General features: G+C 42.1%; 1 protein-coding gene across 9 annotated transcripts in view; it reads left to right on the top strand.

Annotated features, from left to right (window-relative positions):
* glra3 (glycine receptor, alpha 3) overlaps positions 1-9,885 on the top strand; it is a 199,161-nt gene extending 189,276 nt beyond the window's left edge. For all 9 annotated transcript variants that reach the window (XM_086032404.1, XM_086032411.1, XM_086032407.1 and 6 more), the window contains one exon: positions 7,623-9,885. In XM_086032404.1, coding sequence (XP_085888530.1) covers positions 7,623-7,946 — 324 coding nt within the window. In that variant the 3' untranslated portion in view covers positions 7,947-9,885. The remainder of the gene's footprint in view (positions 1-7,622) is intronic.
* The last annotated feature ends 5,426 nt before the right edge of the window (positions 9,886-15,311 follow it).

The following is a 15,311-nucleotide window of genomic DNA, read 5'->3' as shown; positions in this document are numbered from 1 at the left end:
CTTAATTCTTTTGAAATGTTTTTTTTAAAGAGGAGCTGACATTGTAACATGCCATGTTAGACTCTTTGGTCTACATATTTTACTGTTCAAGACAAGAATATAAGCAGGATTTTAAACATAGGCGGAGCACAAACAGTTTTGTGAAGCTGGCAGACCTTCAATTTGTTTGGCTTGAGAAGAAAAAGAAAAATGATAAGAAATATTGAAAATGTAATTTATTATTTCAGGGGTCCAAATTTTATCATACAACCGTTATTAAGGGTACAAACAATGTTAATAGTAATGTGTTTTTTTGTTTTGTATTTTTTTTTTGCTGTCACTCAAATGTAAATTATTGCTGTTAACATGAGGGGGGGAATACAAAATAAGTTGTGGGGTGATTATCTAGCATTGCAAAGCGGGGGGAAATGGTAGCCCTCAGGTATGAAAGGCAGACTACTCTTCATTGACCATTTGTTTGGGGGAAGCTAGCATTCACTAGCCTAAATTACGTTATCTATAGCAGTCATTAGACTTTGCTGTTCACAAACATGGCCTGGCAAAAAAAAAAAAAAAAACTAAGAAGCAAAAAGCTAAAAATGACTTCAGCCATGTCGACACCTCTTGTAACCTTTTTTTTTTTTTTAATTTGACACAATAATAGTAAGTCACTGATGGTGTAGTGGTACACACGCCTGAGTTGTGTGCGGGCAGCGTGGGATCGGTTCCCACTCAGTGACAGTGTCTTTGTGTGCCCTGCTATTGGTTGGTGACCACTTCAGGGTGTGGTCTGCCTTTCGCCCATTGTCTGCTGTGATAGGCTCCAGCACCTCCCCGCGACCCTGTACAGGATAAGCGGTGTGGAAGATGACATGACAACAATAGAAAACTACAACACATCATTTTGTCAGCGGTAGCCATGATTGAGTAGCCTATCCATATCTCAGTTGGCACATTCAACAGTTGCCAAAAGCACTCAGGTACAGTATGTTGCAGATCTTATTCTGTTTTTTTCCATCAAGAGTTCCAAGTGTGTCATTTTGTGTAAAAATGAAAGAAACAATTTATCTTATCTGATTCATTAGGTGTTTTCAACCCCTGGTCAGTCACACACTCTTCTAGTTCATCAATATCAACAAAAAGAAAACCAAAAAAAAACGTGTGTTCATTTTATCTAAGTTACTCAGACCCTGATTGCTTCATCATCCTGACTGGAGATTTTAATCATACTGATCTCAAGACTGTCCTACCAAAACTTCAACATGTACATTTTCCAACTCAACAGCACCCCAGCTCTACTCTGAAGACATCCAAAGCCTGCCCCATCCCCCACATTAGAATGTCAGACCACATCATTGTTATGCTAATGCCAGCATGCACACAGAGTGAGAATGTTGACAAACCAGTTTTGAAGCAGACAGTTTGGCCTGAGAGGACCTCTACTGCGCCTCAACACTGGTATGTTGTATGCAGCGATAATAACTACAATAAAAGCAGGCAGCAATAATAACCACAATAATAATAATAATAACTGTTGGAATGTTTTGTCATATAGATTTACATCTTTCATCATTACCACATAGACAATAATGAATACCAGACACTGTGACCTCCTAAACACCAAGTGCATTTATGATGTGACCCAGATAAAAAGCAGCTAGCCAGACTAGCCTAAATAAAGTTATCTTACCTGTCTTCAGACTTTGTTGTTCACACATAGCTTGGCAAAAATAATAAAAATAAGTTGAAGAAACAAAAAGCTAAACATGACTTAAGCCATGTCCACACATCTTGTTTTTTTTTTTTTAATCTAGTGCAAAAATAGTAAAAAATAAAATAAAATAACTACAACACTTCGTTGAGCATTTTTGTCAGCGGTAGCCATGATTGAGTAGCCTAAAGACCACATCTCAAATTGTAATCTACCTGTCTTTTGACTTTGTTGCTCACAACCACATAACAAAATTGGCAAAAAATAACAAAAATAAGGTGAAGAAATTAAAAGCTAAAACCGACCCCCCCTCCCCCCAAAAATGAAAAAAAAACAGAAATGAAAAGCCAAAAATTACTTTAGCCATGTCCACACGTCTAGTTGTTATTGTTTCTATTTTTTTATCTGGCGCAAGAATAATAAACTACAATATTTAATTGAACTTTTTTAGTCAGCTGTAGCCGTGAGCCGGTAGAAATGTGAGCCTTACTATACTGAAAACAAATCCCACCAACTCTGTTGTGTGGCCATTAATAAATGATTCTGATTCTGATTCTGTGATTGAGTAGCCTAAAGGGGATATCTCATTGAACGGCATGTGCTTGCATCTTAGAAAATGTTGGGCTTCATCAGGGCTCGAAAAGCATTGCAAACATATCTGCAAATTGCTATGCAGCTGTTCCATAGAGCCATCAGCCGGCAAGAACAAGTTAGCACACTTGCACAATTGTTCTGAGATGCAAATGGATGGCGTTATGGTGCTTTGTATAAAAAGTGTACTTCTTGCAAACAACTGAACAGAAGCCAACAGACCTCCACTGGAGAAGCCAACAGACCTCCACTGGGTGTTGGGGAAAGCCAACATTGACTAGCCTAAATAAAGTTATCTTACCTGTCTTTAGACTTTGTTGTTCACAAACACCCCTGCGATCCTTGTGAGGATAAGCGGTATAGATAATGGATGGATAGGTGGATGTTCACAAACACATAGCTTAGCAAAAATAATAAAAATAAGTTGAAGAAACGAAAAGCAAAAAATGGCATGGCTTTAGTCTGCGGTAGCCATGATTGAGTAGCCTAAAGGGCATATCTCATTGAACGGTGTGTGCTTGCATCTTAGAAAATGTTGAGTTTCGTCAGGGCTCGAAAAGCATTGCAAACATATCTGCAAATAGCTTTGCAGATATAGAGCCCTCTGTTGACAAAAAGAAGTGAGCACACTTGTACAATTGTTTTGATATGCAAGGCCAGACGTCACCTTCAGAGCTGGGGATGAATCTGTTGGAGTTGTTGGTTGCTATAGGGCACATATGTCAAAGTCAAGGCCCGCAGGCCACATCCGGCCCGAGAGAAGGTTTTCTACGGGCCCTGGGATGGTATTGCTTTATTATTAGATCCGGCCCGCAGCAAGCCGGTGTGGGTAGCAGAAGTGATCGGGTCCTTCATGCCGGCTGATGATGTCACGCTTTGACATATATTGTAGCGTCTTCCAAGAACACAGACATAGTTTAACTATCACATTTTATTAGTCCAACCGGCTACTGTGGGCCGCAGCCGACACCAATACAGTACGACAACCGTTCAGTCAAGCTCTCCTCTTCGTCCTCCGCCACTATCGCTCGCATGCCCTCCCATCAAGCGAGTCGCACGATGCATTCATTAACCTCGGAAACAACACAACTTGGCAAGACACAAATTCGACCACAACACAGATAACCCAATTTGTTACACTATTTCTGTAACATATTTCTTTGCATCTATGTTTGCCACCCCCTGGCTGTTGTTATAACGAACATTACCGCTACTTTTGCGAGGATCGTCCTTCGGTTGTCTACCTGCCAATTCAAGACTTCACGTCACTTTTTGTGGCTTTCAGAATCGGATTGTGGTGAAGTTATTCGGCGTAAAACACGCTTTATTAAGAAATACTTCATGTTAGAAAGCTCACGTTGTTTTACTATTAGTAATTGTTGGCATTTGATAAATTCATTGAGTTTCTGAAGTGCTGAGATGTCCCACACTGTGAGCAGGCATTGCACTCTCCTCGAGCGCAAAGTGTTGATAGCGAGTGACTTTTTTTTTTCCTCCTTCGACACAGCTCGTAGTTTGTTCGTGCCAGCAAACTCAGTAGTTTCAGATTTCCCATGTTTCACCACGTTTGCTGTTGTGTGTAAATGTTAAAAGGTGAGTTTAATCATTTAGGTTCGTGTCAGGTAACTGCTGTACATAATAGCCTAGATATATGTTCTCGTGGGTGATGTCACGTTGAAGAACACTAGTTAGTTATTTCGGCTAGTATGCTTATTATTTTAGTGATTAAACGTGTGAATGTGTATTGTATGTACAGTATTGTTTGGCTGTTTAATTGCTTAAAGCGGAAGTCAACGTAAACATATATTTTTTTCAAGACTATGTTCTATGCAAGCCCACTAGTTGAAACAAGGCATTGTGATAAATATTGTGTGTGGAATAAGTGTGAATCCAGTCGTTTTTAGCCATCTTTGGGGGTGGCCATTTTGTCTTGTGTCGACTGAAAATGACATCACAACTGCTCACAGCGACCAATCACGGCTCAGATTCAGAAAACAGGTCAGCCGTGTTTGGTCGTTGTGAGCAGTTGTGATGTCATTTTCAATCGACAGAAGACAAAATGGCCGCCCCCGGAGATGGCTAAAAACAAGTGCATTTTGCTGCTTAATTTGTATTCCACAAACGCAAAATTAATCAGACTGCCGTGTTTCAACTAGTGGGCTTGTTGGGAACATATTCTTGAAAAAAATATGTTTGTGTTGACTTCCGCTTCAATACAGTGAAATGTAATGTTTAGGCATATTAACTAATGGATATGCATTGGATGATGTTGCTAGGTTATTCTTTATCTGTGTTGTTGCAGACCACAGTAAATAGACGTGTCAAGTGGAATACGGGCCTGTGTTCTCTGACAGGAGCATCCACATCTATACCTTGCCACTCTAAAATAGAATACGCTGGACACATCATACCAATCATATGATCCTCTCCGTTTTACTTCACATTATGTACAGTTCATACAATCTTGCAGCTCGGGTCATAAGCGGAAGTGACGTACAAGCTGCCTCGCAAAAGTAGCAGTAATGTACTTTATTTTATTTTTTATTTAGTAACTCAGAACATAAAAACACAACAACCAGGGGGGTGACAAACATAGAGGCAAAGAAATATATTACTCAAATATAAAGCGTGACATCATCAGCGGACATTTAAAAAAAAATCAATTAACATTCTATCAGTCCGGCCCTCGTCTTGTCGCAATTTTTTTTATTTGGCCCTCCGTCCATTTGACTTTGACACCCCTGCTATAGGGTCACCAGGGCGCAAGCCCAATTAGCAATTCACAAAAACAACTCACTGCGTGTTTGTTTTATCTTTCAAGAAGGCATCCAATATGTAAATAATAATTATAATAAAGACTCACACAAATCTATTGAATTTTCTCTTCAATGTGGCGATGTATGTCCTCATAGGGACCTTTTTCACCAAACTAGACATAAGTAGACCGATGACCAATAACGTTAATAATCGTGAAACATCTCGTCTCGTGGGATTATTGCCTCGTCCCAAACCTAATATATGTGTGTGTGTGTGTGTGTGTGTGTGTGTGTGTGTGTGTGTGTGTGTATATATATATATATATATATATATATATATATATATATATAGGTTAATCCAACCCCCAACCCCCGTCAATTTTTTTGATCGCGCGATTAAGGTTTCCATAGCAACCAGCTGCTGCATTGATAAAGGCTGTTGGTCACCATGATCTATACATGTACCTTGAAAAAAAAGCTTTAGAGTAGAGGAACCGTTGCATCTGCTTCAAAATATTGACGATGAGGATGAATTACTCGGCAGACACATGCACGTGTTCCCCTTAGGGTTGGGCACCGAAAATCCGGAATCGAGTGTAATCGGTTCCATCATTCTGGTTCTCCCGGACCCGTTCAGGTTTTAGAATGTCGGTGCTAAGTCTCGATTCCTAGTTAGCTACGAGCTACGAACGAAGTACAACCAATTAAGAAAAAAAATAAAAAATGTGTGCGCGCATGGTGCAATAGCAATAGCACGTTAGCTCGTCCCCACTCGCGCCCCGGCCGGCAAGCGTGGGTGTTCCTCTGTACTATGTACTGGCTAAAATGAGTGTTCCTCATACTTTTTATGTAGATGTATGTTGGTGTGTATATACATGTGTACATACACATGTTACTGCGTATATTTACATAGGTTTGATCCTGAATGTTTGCCGTTAATGTTATACATTAATGGCTACATTATGCCGCCGTCCCTGTGTTACCTATATCTTTGCTGCTGTAACACTGAAAATGTCCCCACTGTGGGATCAATAAAGTCCTTATTATCTTATCTTCTCTATGGTTACATAGACTGCTTAGATTAGATAGACTTTCCTTGCTTGCCCTTAAAATGCAGCATTGTGTTTGTCATATATATTTTCTTTCTAAAGCAAGACTAGGTAAGCCAATCAATTGGTGTTCAGTAGCATGCTTTCAGTAACAGCGGAAAGTGTGTGTGTGTGTTTGAAAAGGGTTGAGGGGGTGTTTGCGTGAGTTGAATCCAATGCTTGTTTTTTTTAATTGAAGGGAAAGTCAACCCAAACATTTTTTTTCAAGAATATGTTCTATGCAGGCCCCCTAGTTCAAACAAGGCATTCTGATTAATATTGTGTTTGTGGAATATGAGTTAAGTTGTAAAATCCATCCAATGTTTTACCATCTCAAGGGTCAGCCATTTTATTACTTCTGTCGACTGAAAATGAGCCCTGAGCAACTGTGATATCATTTTCAGTTGAAAGATGTGACAAAATGGCCACAAACGCAATATTTATTAGAACGCCTTGCTTCAACTAGTGGGCTTGCATGGAGCATATTCTTAAAAATAATATGTTTGGTTTGACTTCGCTTGAATAAAGTATTTGCATAAGAAAAACAATCCTCTTATTCATGTTAAGGGTATTAAAATTCAAGAAAATAATGGGACAGAAAAATCAAGGGATTTTTTTTACAATAAATAATATATGCGATTAACTACGAGTTAACTATGAAAAAATGTGATTAACTACGATTAAAAAATGTAATCGGTTGACTATACAGTATACAGCACTTGTATACTGTATATATATATATATATATTTTTTATGTGGCACTTGTAATATTCTTAGAGTTTATGTTTTCTGAGTGGTCCATGAAGTGATTGGCTCATTATGTTATGCTATGCTATGCTGTAGGTGGTCTCAAGACGTGTGTTCCTCCTTTAGTTACTGACTTTAACACAAAACAAGACAGACCTCTTCTCGACTCATCCTCAGTCGCTGAGGCAAACCAATTTATTCACATTTCTGAGATTTAAAGATGCCCTCTTGTTTCAAAATGCTTCTTTATATTCCCGCGGGCGACACGCGTCCACTCTGATGCTCACCGTGCACTTCTGAGTGGGATTATGCATCGGCGCCGGCGGATGTTCTGCGCATGCGGTAAATGCGTCAAATAATATGACGCGATCAATTACAAAATGTAATTACTGCCCGTTCGTGCGGTAATTTTGACAGCACTAGTTAGAAGCAACGAAAGTACAATGATTTCCAATGGAGAGTTTGGAATCGGTTACTCCCGTGACTCCGGCCGAACAGGAATAGAATGCTAGGGGGCGCGGCCATTCTCCTCATTAACAAGGGCGTGATTCATGGAGTCACTTATTTCCTAATTTCTCCCAAATATATTGATAAAATAGAAAATGACAACTCTTTTCATTTTCCTGATCAAAAAATATATAAAATGAACTTGTTAGTGAAAACATGGCCATCCAGGCCTTTAATTTAGATGTGCATGCAGCACATGAAGGCAGTCTTATGAGATCTCTACTGCTTCCTTCTGTCCAACAGGAAGGGGAGGTACATGAGAACAGACTGAGCTCTACAGCGGCTGTAACCTCCACTCCGAGCAACAGCAAGGACTCCAAGGCCACCGCTAACAATACTGTCACTGCAGTGAACACTCAAGGAGCCACGGCAAACACAAACAATCCCCCGGGCGTCACTTCAGGAGGAGGGAAAAGCACAGAGGAGATGAGAAAGTTATTTATCGACCGAGCCAAAAAGATTGACACGGTGTCGAGGGCCGGTTTCCCCCTGGCCTTCCTGTTTTTCAATATATTCTACTGGGTCCTTTATAAAATACTTCGCCATGAAGATTTCCATAAGCCATAGAGGAAGACAGACAGTGTGTATGAACTGTATATCCAGTATGCACACATAAAGTAAATACAAACACACATGTACTGTAGCTCATGTGAGGACATGCTTTCTTTCTTTACCTCCCTGTCACGTTACCTTAACTCCCCTTTATTATGACCTGCCACCTGTGACCTCATATTGCCCCAAAGTTGCCACAAGCATACTGTAGACGTACAGGAAGAAACAAGCAATACACAGATGTAAAATAATCATGATTTGGTTGTGTTGAAGACAATTTGGCATGACTCAGATAAAACTGTGGTTTTTACAAGGAAACTGTTGGGATACTTGTGGGTGGCGGGGTTTGAGATCTGTGATTGAATTTTCACTGCCGCTTTTATTGCCCAATTCCAATGTAGTGCCGATGTCATTTTTGGGCTTTGTATTGTTACATCTCCAGCACATTCAAATAACTATTGTATGTCCATTATCACTTGTGCTTATATTAAATGAACACCTAAAACAACACACATGCCAGAAAGGTTGGCAAGAGACCAAACAGCAGTGAAAAAAGTGACCATAAACATAATGTTAAATGTTTCATAGCGTTTAGTTTGGCCTGCACAGGCCTTCTCACCTAAGGTTGGTTTATAAAGGAAGATAACCTCTGCATTATTGAACTAATGACAATTTGGTGGCAGAAAGTTGGTCGAAAAATACACCTGCTCGCCTGCATTTTCATTTCACTAGCTTGAACATAGAGCCCTTACAACCCAAAGTGGACACAATAACCCATGAGCAATTAAGTGATTTTCTTGACAAACAAGGATGCACACAAGCGTGAAAATACGAAATCAAAAATGCAAAACAAAAAGGTGTCACATAAACATTCTCATAACATGCCTCAGGAAGCTGCGTCACGAAAACAAAACTACAAAACAAAGACCTACACTCGGAATAAGCGACAAACCAAACCGTACTCCACATACACAAGCATAAAACTAGGAACAGAGTCAAACCTACACAAGGCCGAGAAACACAAAGGAGTGAAAACGCAGCAGTAATTATTAGGACACAAGTACAGAAATCAAACAAGCAGCTAAGAACGAAAATAGGTAAATGGTAAATGGTAAATTGGCTGTCATTTGTATAGCGCTTTTCTAGGTCAACAACTACCTGACGAGACGGTGGAAACAAGCAATCTGTAAATTATATTTTGGCTTCTTCCTTTCTCTGCGACAGAGTTTAAATGGCAAATTATTGCAAACAGGTGCAACAAGAAAGCTCCGCCCACCAACACTTCCAAAGGAGCTTGAAGAGAAAACAAAATTCAACTGAGACAAACAGGAACAGAAAAATAAAGCAGTACAGATAATAGATGGATGGATACATGATTTGAAATGACATTAAATGTGTATACTTATGCAGCAGTAATTTAAAACTACATATAAACTTTGAATTTCAGAATTATTTATCTAGATTTCCTTTTTAAAAAAAATATATATATGATGCATTTGTATTTTTAAAAATGTAGTAATGTATTTTTACCATCCCACATCAGCCCTCCTGGTCAGTTGGGTTCTGTTGGGTTCTTGCACTGCCAGAGCTGTATGTTTGTTTGTTTTGTGTTTGGGGGTGTGCGTGTGTGTGTGTGGGGGGGGGGGGGGGTGGCGGGGCGTGCTTGTGCACGTGTATGTGTTTTTAGGTTTTATATAATGTACGGGCATGATAATTGTTATCTTGTATTAAACACCTTGTATGTGTGTCTTTTTAAAATGTGCAATAATAAATAAAGTTACTATTTTGAGACTTTTGACAAATTAGCAAACAGTGTTGTCAAAAAGGGTAGAGTCTTAAATTGGGAGTCAACCCAGAAATGTTCTGTACAATATTATGTTGTATGTAGCCCCACGAGTATAAACACAGAATTCTGATTGATATTATGTTTGTGGAATATGAGATAAGCAGTAAATTCTACCCGTTTTTGTCCCTCTCTGGGGGCGGCCATTTTGCCACTTTCTGTCAACTGAAAATGACATCACAGTTGCTCAGGGCTCCGGTAAGGACCAATCATGGCTAAACTTCAGAAAACAGGTGAGCCGTGATTGGGCGTTACCTGAGCCCTGAGAAACTGTGATGCAATTTTCAGTCAACAGCAAGTAACAAAATGGCCGCCCTCTGTGATGGATAAAGTGGGTGGATTGTGCTGCTTAACTCATATTCCACACATTTAATATCAATCAGAATGCCATGTTTAGAATAGTGGAGGTACATAGAACATATTATTGTCAAGAAAATTTGGGGGTTGACTCCCCATTTAAAAGGTTTCCATAACACACAGTCAAGTTTGTTATTGCAAGTTCACAGTAGTTTTCCTCACCCCCGCCATACCAACATAGTTGTGACGTGATAGTGGTATGGGGTTTTTGGTGAAATCAAATGGAAGTTGTTACATAACCAAAAAAAAAAAACTCTTGTAGGTTTGTCCTATCAATGGTCAGATTAACATGGACATGGAACTTTTGAGTCATGAAAAACTGTTCACCATAGTCAACTGAATCAAGGGAACACAAAGCAAGAGTTTTTGTAAAACTGAAGACGGGTTACAGAAAGAAGGGTGTTAAATTTGAGTGCAAGCTGTCATAGTGACCACAGTGACACGAAAGACTCATCAGCAATCAGTTTAGTAATATCTCTATCACTATCTGTTCAGGAAAGATTCGGGATCTCCCATTTGTCTGGAATTTCAAAACCTTGAAAAGGAAAATGAATATTCATATTGTGAATGGCCATACATGTGTAAAATATGAACATATTCAGATTGGTAAGCAATAACAATGACAGGCACAATAAATTCTTGAAAAACACGTCACGATGAATGAGGATGGTGTAACACAATGAAATTTGTGTTGCATTGCGTCGTGGTTCTGCACAATGCACACTTTCATCAACCCCCCCCCCACACACAGTAGTACTTTTGAAAAAGCAAACATAAAAAACAAAAAACTGCCTTTTTATTAACAAGTGAGGACACACATTGCAGAAAAGCTTGTTGACGCTGGTCCTTGTTTTGGAAAATGTCAAGTAGTGTAAAATACAGAGAAAAAAATAAATATGGGCATACTGAACTATACTTGGAGATGTATGCAAAGGTTTTGTGAGTTTAGCTGATGTGTGCCTTCCCGTGAAAAAAAAGACAAAAATTTAATGCACGAGCAGAATTGAATCCAGGTCAGCAGGATTCTGCCTCATTTATAAATTCTTAAAAAATCTGTGATAACCTAATGAATGAGAGTTCATTATATGATTTGAGATTTAAATGACTTAATTAAATCAATGTTAAATACAAAGACCAAAATATCAAGCTTTCATGGCAAGATTTCCATTGTAATTTCCATTCAACTGAAATTATATTTATGACACCATATGTATATTCTGTATTTTGTTTCTCTGCATTGTTTCAGCAATGAACTGTTATTCTGTTTTTGTATTAATTCTTGAATGGTTAAAATGTGGTATATGTGTTTGAATTTGTGGAGACTTCACTCTATCACCCAAATACACATCTCAGAGATGTTGTGATTTTATAAGATCAAAGATTTTAATAAAATGTCACATCACATCATTGTTGCAATTATCATCTCCCTTTCACATAACATATACAACAGTGACACTATTTGTTTCAGAAAGCCTCAGGTTTACTGAGGCAGGTTAGAAGGATTACAGTAAGTCTTTTTTTGATCACCACACATACATTTTGATAATCAGAGATACACATAGATTTTCAATTTGTTGTAGTTATCCAAGCAAAGCCTCCTTCAGCATCATCTCAGTACATAAATGGTGTTATAGATCCAGTTTCTACGTGATCATGAAGGCTGCCTCACTCCAAAAATGGCTGACAAATAGTGTGACGAGCACAACAGGTTCAAGGTGAAAACGTGTCTTCCAAATTCCCCAGATTAGCATTAGCTGCTACTATGACACTTGGATTCAGATCTCAGTTTAAAACAACAACAAAAACCTTTTGAGTCCTGCCTTGAACAAGTTAAGAGTTGCTGTTGGCTAAACGTGGCAACCATGCAAAATAATTTCTCATATTGCAATTAGTGCATTTTAAACCAATAATAGTCATGTCATGTCATCTTCCAAACCGCTTATCCCGTACAGGGTCGCGGAGAGGTGCTGGAGCATATCCCAACTGACACTGGGCGAAAGGCAGACTACACACCGAACTGGTCGCCAGCCAATCGCAGGGTACACACACAGACACCATCACTGAGCGGGAACCGATCCCACGCTGCCCGCACACAACTCAGGCGTGTGTACCACTACACTATCAGTGTCCCACCAATAATAGTGATAAAGTATAATGTTTTTTTTAAACGTGTTGAGTGGTTAAACACTGTCGCTAAATAACACTATTTGTACACAGTATAATGTGTGATAGTCAAAAAGTGGATAAATGGATTGAACAATAAAATTATTGGTCTGGGGCTACCCCTACAGTTTGAATGGTAAATTACTCGTGTGATTACTAGTATCATAGGTGATGGCAGTGTGCACGAGGATGACTAATTTACAGTTTTTCTCCATTAGTGTGGCTTTTATAAGCCATATGACCGAATTGGTTGAAATTGCTGTCCCACAATGAAAATCAAATTTTAAAAAACATTGAAGTGTTCAGACCTTGCATATTTAGTCATATCTTGTTATGATCTATTTTACCACAAGGCATTAATTGAGATACTAATCAACTGAATGTATAAAAAGGGAGGTGGCTGTCCCAATCTCCATCCATCCATCCATCCATTATCTCCCGCTTATCCGAAGTCGGGTCGCGGAGGCAGCAGCTTCAGCAGGGAAGCCCAGACTTCCCTCTCCCTAGCAACATCTTCCAGCTCTTCCGGAAGGATCCCAAGGCGTTCCCAGGCAAGCCGGGAGACATAGTCTTTCCAGCGTGTTCTGGGTCGTCCTCGGGGTCTCCTGCCGGTGGGAGATGCCCGGAACACCTCACCAGGGAGGCGTCCAGGAGGCATCCTAATCAGATGCCCGAGCCACCTCAACTGGCTCCTCTCAACGCGGAGGAGCAGCGGCTCGACTCTGAGTCCCTCCTGGATGGCCGAACTTCTCACCCTATCTCTAAGGGAGAGCCGGACACCCTGCGAAGGAAACCCATTTCGGCCGCTTGTATCCGAGATCTTGTTCTTTCAGTCATGACCGACAGCTCATGACCATAGGTGAGAGTAGGAACGTAGATCGACCGGTAAATTGAGAGCTTCGCCTTTCGGCTGAGCTCCTTCTTCACCACGACAGACCGATACAGGGTCCGCATCACAGCAGACGCTGCACCGATCTGCCTGTCGATCTCCCGTTCCATCTTACCCTCACTCGTGAACAAGACCCCAAGATACTTGAACTCCTCCACTTGGGGCAGAATCCCATCCGGAGAGGGCACGCCACCCTTTTCCGACTGAGGACCATGGTCTCAGATTTGGAGGTGCTGATCTTCATTCCGACCGTTTCACACTCGGCTGCGAACCGCTCCAGTGAGAGTTGGAGATCACGGCTTGAAGAAGCCAACAGTACCACATCATCTGCAAAAAACAGAGATGCAATACTGAGGCCACCAAACCGGACCCCCTCGACACCTCGGCTGCACCTAGAAATTCTGTCCATAAAGGTTATGAACAGAATCGGTGACAAAGGGCAGCCTTGGCGGAGTCCAACACCCACAGAAAACGAATCCGACATACTGCCGGCAATGCGGACCAAACTCTGACATCGATGGTACAGGGACCGGAGAGCCCTTATCAGGGGGCTCGGTAACCCATACTCCCGAAGCACCCCCCACGGAACTCCCCGAGGGACACGGTCGAACGCCTTCTCCAAGTCGACAAAACACATGTAGACTGGTTGGGCGAACTCCCATGCACCCTCGAGGACCCTGCTGAGGGTGTAGAGCTGGTCCACTGTTCCACGGCCGGGACGAAAACCACATTGCTCCTCCTGAATCCGGGATTCAGGGATCCGACGGACCCTCCTCTCCAGCACCCCTGAATAGACCTTGCCGGGGAGGCTGAGGAGTGTGATCCCTCTGTAATTGGAGCACACCCTCCGGTCCCCCTTCTTAAAAAGGGGGACCACCACCCCGGTCTGCCAATCCTTCTTAAAAAGGGGGACCACCACCCCGGTCTGCCAATCCAGAGGCACTGTCCCCGATGTCCACGCGATGTTGTAGAGACGTGTCAACCATGACAGGCCCTCAACATCCAGAGCTTTTATGAACACCGGGCGGATCTCATCCACCCCTGGGGCTTTGCCACCGAGGAGCTTTTTGACTACCTTGGTTACTTCAACCCCAGAGATAGGAGAGCCCACCTCAGAGTCTCCAGGCTCTGCTTCCTCAGTGGAAGGCGTGTCGGTGGAATTGAGGAGGTCTTCGAAGTACTCTCCCCACCGACCCACAACGTCCCGAGTTGAGGTCAGCAGCACCCCATCTCCACTATAAACAGTGTTAATGGTGCACTGCTTCCCCCTCCTGAGACGTCGGATGGTGGACCACAATTTCCTCGAAGCCGTCCGGAAGTCATTTTCCATGGCCTCCCCGAACTCCTCCCACACCTGGGTTTTTGCCTCAGCAACCGCCAGAGCTGCATTCAGCTTGGCCAGCCAGTATCGGTCAGCTGCCTCCGGAGTCCCGCAGGCCAAAAAGGCACGATAGGACTCCTTCTTCAGCTGGACAGCATCCCTTACCAGCGGGTTCGGGGATTGCCGTCACGACAGGCACCGACCACCTTGCGGCCACAGCTCCAATCGGCCGCCTCAACAATGGAGGCACGAAACATGGTCCACTCGGACTCGATGTCCCCCGCCTCCCCCGGGACGTGGGAAAAGTTCTGACAGGGGATTCTGCCAGACTTTCCCAGCAAACCCTCTCAGTACGTTTGGGTCTGCCAGGTCGGACCGGCATCTTCTCCCACCATTGGAGCCAACTCACCATCAGATGGTGATCAGTTGACAGCATGTCCAAAACATGCGGCCGCAAGTCCGATGATACGACTACAAAGTCGATCATCGAACTGCGGCCTAGGGTATCCTGGTGCCAAGTGCACATATGGACACCCTTATGTTTGAACATGGTGTTCGTTATGGACAATCCGTGATGGGCACAGAAGTCCAGTAACCGAACACCGCTCGGGTTCAGATCGGGGGGGCCGTTCCTCCCAATCACACCTCTCCAGGTCTCACTGTCATTGCCCACGTGAGCATTGAAGTCCCCCAGCAGAACAATGGAGTCCCCAGGTGGAGCGCCCTCCAGCACACCCTCCAAGGACTCCAAAAAGGGTGGGTACTCTGCACAAACAACAGTCAGGACCCGTCCCCCCACCCTCAGGT

Source organism: Filicampus tigris, chromosome 6, assembly GCF_054856515.1.
Source record: "Filicampus tigris isolate MCC_2025a chromosome 6, RoL_Ftig_1.0, whole genome shotgun sequence".
Lineage (NCBI taxonomy): Eukaryota > Metazoa > Chordata > Actinopteri > Syngnathiformes > Syngnathidae > Filicampus > Filicampus tigris.
The sequence above is the reverse complement of the archived record's forward strand: the minus strand, read 5'-3'. Positions and strand labels throughout refer to the sequence as shown.